Here is a 6,940-nt window from a genome sequence, read left to right on the forward strand (position 1 = left end):
TAAACATTGTTTAAAACAAACTTTGATTTATTTTGTTTGGGGGTGGGGGTGGGAGGGGGAGTTAATTTGAAATTGGAAGTGAGTTTTGGAAAATATTTTCCTTAAGTTTTAAAGGGAAGTCATTTTCCTTAAATATGAGAAAATTGAATTGATTTAAAAAAAATTTCCAAAACATTTAACTCAAATAAACATGAGAAAATCGAAAATATTTTCCATCATGCCAAACACACCCTGTATCTCTCTATTTAAGAGCACAAACTTCTCCGTAGAAAACCCTACCCTTGTACTAAACCTCTCCTTCTTTGTGTCGAAGTGGGTGACCTTTTACTCCTTCCCTTCCCTTGTAGGTTTGAGTTTCCTTTTATGCTTCATCCACTGCCTTAGCCTTCTACCGCCATAACTTTCTTTTGCCAGATCAAGACTTCTTCTCCTAATCCCACTAGGACTCTGTTTGATTAGGAACATGTTGGATGAACCTCTTCTTTGCATGTATTCCCTCATTTATCGAATATCAACCATCAAAATCTTTCTCAATCCAACACAACTTTTCTACCTTAACCTGTTCGACATAAACCATAAGTCTGAAGATATTGATATCCTTGCATGTGAAGCATGGTTGCAACACACTCCTTAGATACACGTCTTTCCACTCTTGATACAAAACGCTTCATCCTTTCCCTCATGTTCTACACCACTCCAAGAGCATATTGAGATAGCTGAATGAACTTGAAGGTATATTCTTTAACACTAGTTTCTTCCTGTTTGATACTCATGAGCTCCTTATCCTTAGCTTCCCTAAACTACATTGGCAAGAATGGATCAAGTAAAGCATCCATAAAACTATTTCATTCAATAGAAGTTGCTTCTTCCCCACAAATAAACTCTCATTGTTCATATCAAGTGTTTGATAGTTTGCAAGTTAAAACCCCTATGTTTCGCTGGCATGCATCACCCTTAGTATTTTCTTCACCTCATCAATGATGCTTAGATGGTCTTCCTCAACCTTTGACCTGGAGGATTCATGTAGAGAAACTCCGACTGAATCCTCCAAGTACCAACTGAATCATGCAAATTACCATTTCTGGAAAACTATGTCGTGACACCGAGACTATGCTACAACAACCTAAGAGAGTATTTGAATAGCTCCGCTGAATTCAACATCTACAGTAGTCGGCGGCTAAGCGCTAATTAGTGATTGAGGTGTCTATGTACTAATGTTCTAGCCAGAAAGACGACCTTTGCTCCTGGTCAAGACTCCCTGATCAGGTGGGGGCACAATATAGAATTTAATTGAGTGCAAATCTACCACTCATCAATTGACTATCGGATGATAATTTCGGAAGTAAACTATCATCAGTCTAATAGCCAAGATGTTAGAAATGATTAATCTTATTAAAGAAATTAGATTAACTTATAGGTCAAAATTGTACAAAGCTAGAGGGTTCTCTTCTCTATCTATGTGCTTGAGAACTCCAAAATTAGGAATTTTCTCTTTTTCAATGAATAGGTTATGAAAATAACGCATTGCTGCTTCTTTTCTGTTTAATAGATCTGAAGAAGCATTTTGTGCAATAAAATCTCCCTCTTTATTCCATTGTATGTTGGCTTAGCATATTGTCCTGAATTTTAATCCATCTTATGTACTCGGTGAACCTTGTATTTCTTTTAATTTGTTCAGTATCATCCATGACCATATTGAGTTCCAAGTTGATGATGAGGTCCTCATATTTCCTCCCATTCTCATGACGAATTTTTTGTATTGAAGATTTTTCATGTGAGAACAACTCCACCAATATAAGTTTATAGTGTTTAGCAAGCTTTTCCTCTCCTTGGTAAAAGGGTCTAAACTTTAATAAAGTCTTTGAAACTATGTGTCAACTTTATTGTATAATCTTGATATTCTTGTTAATGTCTCCACAAGATATAATTTTCTTAATTTCCTCACCAAATATCATAAGTTTTTGCATTTAATCTATCTTGGCATTGTGTATTCAAGAACATCAAAAACACGGTAAGAGTTATACATGTTCATTTGACTAATAATGTTTTAGCTTTTTCTTTTTAGCATGGAATCAATATTTCAAAGATATGATGAAGAAAAGGAACACTATCGCTTGTTGACACCCTCAATAGAAGCCAAGGTAATTTTCTATCAGTGTTACATTGTTCATTACACAGATCTAGACAGGATTTGACTAAAAAGGGCCATGTAGATAGTAAATTTGGGTCGAAAAAAAAAGTTAAGATTGAAAATATTGCAATAATCATAGTAATGTTACAACTTACAATCTCAATGGAATCCTTATTTCTTCTTTTCCAAATATAAATTCAGATTATTATTCTGCATAACCTATTAATTTATTTACTTTAACTTCCACCTAAGTGTGTAACAGAATGCCTAACGCGTTCCAACAAAGCAGTAAGAACATTAAGTAAAAACACAGTATTTTACGTGGAAAACACCTGACTCAAAAGGTGTAAAAAACTGTGACATGTACACCTACAGAATTTAACTCCAACTTTACTAAATCACTGAACCTCCACAAAAAATAGATTACAAACTTTTCAACCTACAGATCTAACCCTAATTCCTTAACTTCAAATCATGGATTTAAATTATAACTTTTTCAATCCTATGAACTAACTCTAATTCTTGACATTAAAGTTATGAATTCAGATTACAACTCTTGTAATCCTAAGAACTAACACTAAATCCTAACCTTCAAAACAAATATCCAAGGTATGTGTTCCAAATTCTTGGAGTTATCATAGCCTAAAGACAACACTTCTAATCAGTTTATAACTCACTAAACTAAGATTAAATCAAGACTCAATCGAAGAAAAACTTTTAACACATAAGCTCTGGAAAAGTACCAGGTTCTTTGAGGTTTTTCTTCAGTTCGTTGATAGCACTTACGATGTCAATTATTTAATTGCTCTTTTTTCTCTATAAGTGCACACGTATTTTAGACGACTTCAGCTCTATTTAAGCACAATTCTTCATAGAGCTATTGTTCATTTCAAACTCTTTATTGACTTGAACTCTCTTGACATAGAGTTCTACTTCAAATACGATTCTATCTTCAATTCAAACTCCTTACTTCGTTACACTCCTTCAATTCAATTCAAACTCCTAACTCTGTTACACTCCTTCTTCAATTTAAACTCCGTACTTTGTTAGGCTCCTTCTTCAAATCATATTCATTGATTCTGACGTATTGTAGTCGAACTAAAACTCTTCAATTCAGCAGTAACTTGAAGAGTTCTACTTCAAGTTAGATTCCTTCTTCAAGTAAAACACCTTACCTCTTTTGATTCCTTCTTCAAATCAAACGCATAGATTCTTTTTCTTAAATTCATCACTAGTCTGATTCCTTGCGTTTTATCATGAAATTATATTATTTATTTTTTTATTTCTATATTCTTGTCTTTATTTATTTTGAAAGATTTCAAGAATTCATCTGTTTATGACAGTGTACCTTCGAACCATGTTGACTGACGTATTTCATCTTTCTTTGTCAATCATCAAAATTGCTTAAAACCCAGTACAAAAGATTTTTATCTTGATATTATATTTTGATGAACTTGATCTTGACTTATACTAGAATTCAGGGGATTGAAGCTGGATCCTTAATTGATGGTATTTATCTTGACTTATGATTGAGTTCAAGGGTGTTTGATCTTGATATGATTCTTTGTCTTGATCTCTAAAACTTGTAGAGAAATGCTTGAGTGCATGAATGTTTGTAGTTTGTAGTGAAATTATGGTATTTGATCCACGAGCTTTCTTTAGCTTATTTTTAGTATTTTAAAGTCTTTTCTAGATTATAAAGACTTATTTTTATAGTTGTGAAATAAAAGAGCTGTGATGAAGATAAATTATTTTCGACCAATCAGATTGAAGTTGAGATGGTCTTGTTTGATTGGTCAGAACATGTCACTTGTTCATATGGTGTATATCCATTGACCTTTAATTTGATTAGGCAATATGCTATGGCATTTTGATATACGACATGATCCTATTGGCTCATTCAATTTCCTTGACATGCCACACCATTTGACACGTGACATCAAACTAGACCTCTATGATAAGATGACTTTAATAGGCTAGATAAATGAAATTGGATTTGATTAAATTATATTGTTTGTACTTAAATAATTTATTTAATTGTATTAGTTCATTTATCTAGAGTAATATATTTTAAATTTAATAATATTTATTTTCTACAATTTTGAATACAATTAAATTTCATTATCCACATGTCCAAAAAGAGATTTGTGGTTACATCTTATGTACTTTATAGATGTTGCTAAGGTTGTAAAAAATAACCGAAACATCGGTAACCCGTCCACTCCTATAATTTTAAGAATTGGGCTCAAGAAAATTTTGATTGAGTTTAATCTCAACTCATTCAAGTCCAATCCATTTTAAGAGAATTCACAATTGAACCCAATTTAATCTCCAATGTCAATCCGTTTTAAAACTCTTTACTAAGATATGTTCTTATATTAAAGATATGAATATTATCCATCTAACTTATTTTAGGATTTAGACATTTATTTGTTACTTTTTAAAAAATAATCAATTTAACAAAAAAAATTATAACAGATTAAAAAAATGCTTCACTCAATAATATTGTTAGTAGCTATTTTTTCTTAATTTGTAGTTCTGGCGAACGGAGGTAGAAAGGCTGAGACAACAATTGGATGATCTTCATGAAAATTACTGGTAATTTCACAAATTACATTTGCCAAGAGCATCCATAATCCCCTTCAGTTAAATAAGTTATGTTTAGTGAAGTTATTCTAATATATATGCACATTATGTCAAAATATTTAGTGGAATTCTTATAAGTGAAAGTAGTAATTATAACATGACATTCTAACTATTTTACCATGCATATAGATAATTCTATTCAACTTTGGTTGTGGTCACAAATATTAAGAACATCTAAAACTAGGTAACGAATTTTTATATGAAAGATCATTTCTTAGTGATGAAAAGGACGTACTCTACTTTAACAGTCATTATGTTCTCGCGCAAGTAGACACTTTATCGAGTTATACATGACATAATACACATAGGATGAAAATTATTATATAGGATGTCACATAGGACGTGTGTCTATTTGTTCAACTTTATTCAAATTTTAAATACTTGTGCACATTCAAAGTTGGAGGGTGTAAATGTGAGCTAAAATCAAATTAAAAGGCATATTTAAGACAAAAAGTCAACTAACAGTGAAATAAAAAATTGTTATTATGTTGATTGTGTTTGATTATGAGCAAAGACCTAGGAAAGGAGCGACTCAAGCATAACTTGAATTGTTAATAACTTTTATACAATTGATTTCATCTAGTTTTCAATTGATAATATAATCATTCCTATTTTAATTTATTTTTCATCAGATATAGTACTCCAAATATGTCAAATTTCTTCTAAGAATTCCTTCATTTTCATGAAAAGTTTACCTTTTCTACAAATAGTACTCAATATTAGTTAAAAAATAATAACTTATAACCTATTATTATTAAAAATGAGGCTTCTTAAATTTGGAGGCCTAAGACACATATCTTTTTTTAACACTGCCGAGCCTCTCCTGACCTAGGAAAAGAAGAAATTAGGCAGTGATGGATTAGAGGTACAAAATGCGTACAAGTAGCAATATTAAAATGAAAAATATTGCAGGAGATTGAAGAGGGGAGAACTTTCTGGCATGAGAATAAGTGATCTTGATAATCTAGAGAATGAAATGGAGATGAGCTTGAAGAATATCCGCATTAAAAAGGTGAGTATATCACTATTGTATGTCATGACATATTATTTAACAACATAATATATAAATGTGCCCTTTAACTTGGATTCAAATCACATTTATGTTTTTCAACTTTGGATTTGCACACTTATAGTTGTATAAAGTTGAACAAATAAACACACATGTCCTACATATCATTTTTTTGTCCTACGTGTACTTTGTCACATAGGACTCATGCGTCTACTTATTCAACTTTATACATGTTTAAGTGTCTACTTGTGCATTTCCAAAGTTGGTAGACACTTAAATTTGTATAAAATTGAACATATGTCCTACATATCATTTTTGTTGTCCTACGTGTATTGTGCCACGTAGGACTCATGTGTCTACTTGTTTAGCTTTATACAAGTTTAAGTGTCTACTTGTGCATATCCAAAGTTGAAGGGCATAAATGTGAAATGAGATCAAGTTAAATGACACATTTAGATATTACAACGAAGACATCAAGATTCAACAATTAACATGGAGTCACACTTGTGCAGGAAAAGATGTTAACTGATGAGATAGAAGAATTAAATCAGAAGGTTTGTAATCGATATTAGTACTCTAGTGACTCCAATATAAAAAAAATTGATATATACTAAGTACTCATATATGCAATATTTTGCAGAGTGCACTTATTGGTCATGAAAATGTGGAAATGTCTAACAAGCTTACTCTCATCCACCAACAAAATACACTACTTCATAACAAGGTACTATCTTACTACAAAACAAAGATGCCTTTTTTACTTATTCATATTAGGATTGTGTGAAAGAACAAAATAATTGTTTTTTTCTTCTCAGGTTAATGGAGAAACTGAGAGCATAAAATTAGAAGAAGGAAGTTGCAGTGTACATACTTTAGAAAAGGAATCATGTGTTCCATTACAACTAAAGGTCAATAGAGCAGTACAAGAATGTGAAATTAGTTTGGGGTAATACTCTTTGAAACTCTACAAATTCGATATGCATATATAACTCAGAGAATATTTAATGTGTCGGTTGAAATTCATGATCAGGTTATAACTGCAGCAGCCCATTCAAGGATGCCATGTTAAAGTCTAGCATAAAGCATGACAAAAGTTAATGCCTCAAATTGCATATTTAAATTATATTGTGTTTATATCACTTGTTGAAATATGT

At 31.6% G+C, this 6,940-nt stretch overlaps 1 protein-coding gene across 1 annotated transcript in view; it reads left to right on the plus strand.

The window, feature by feature from the left end:
• The window catches only part of LOC107001851 (MADS-box transcription factor 23-like), a 9,738-nt gene extending 3,002 nt beyond the window's left edge, over positions 1-6,736 (plus strand). Inside the window, exons 2-7 of the mRNA XM_015199810.2 lie at positions 2,066-2,141; positions 4,668-4,729; positions 5,690-5,789; positions 6,299-6,340; positions 6,427-6,510; positions 6,602-6,736. Of these exons, the coding sequence (XP_015055296.1) occupies positions 2,066-2,141; positions 4,668-4,729; positions 5,690-5,789; positions 6,299-6,340; positions 6,427-6,510; positions 6,602-6,736 (499 nt within the window). The remainder of the gene's footprint in view (positions 1-2,065; positions 2,142-4,667; positions 4,730-5,689; positions 5,790-6,298; positions 6,341-6,426; positions 6,511-6,601) is intronic.
• Positions 6,737-6,940: the final 204 nt, after the last annotated feature.

The sequence above is a fragment of the Solanum pennellii genome, chromosome 10, assembly GCF_001406875.1.
Source record: "Solanum pennellii chromosome 10, SPENNV200".
Lineage (NCBI taxonomy): Eukaryota > Viridiplantae > Streptophyta > Magnoliopsida > Solanales > Solanaceae > Solanum > Solanum pennellii.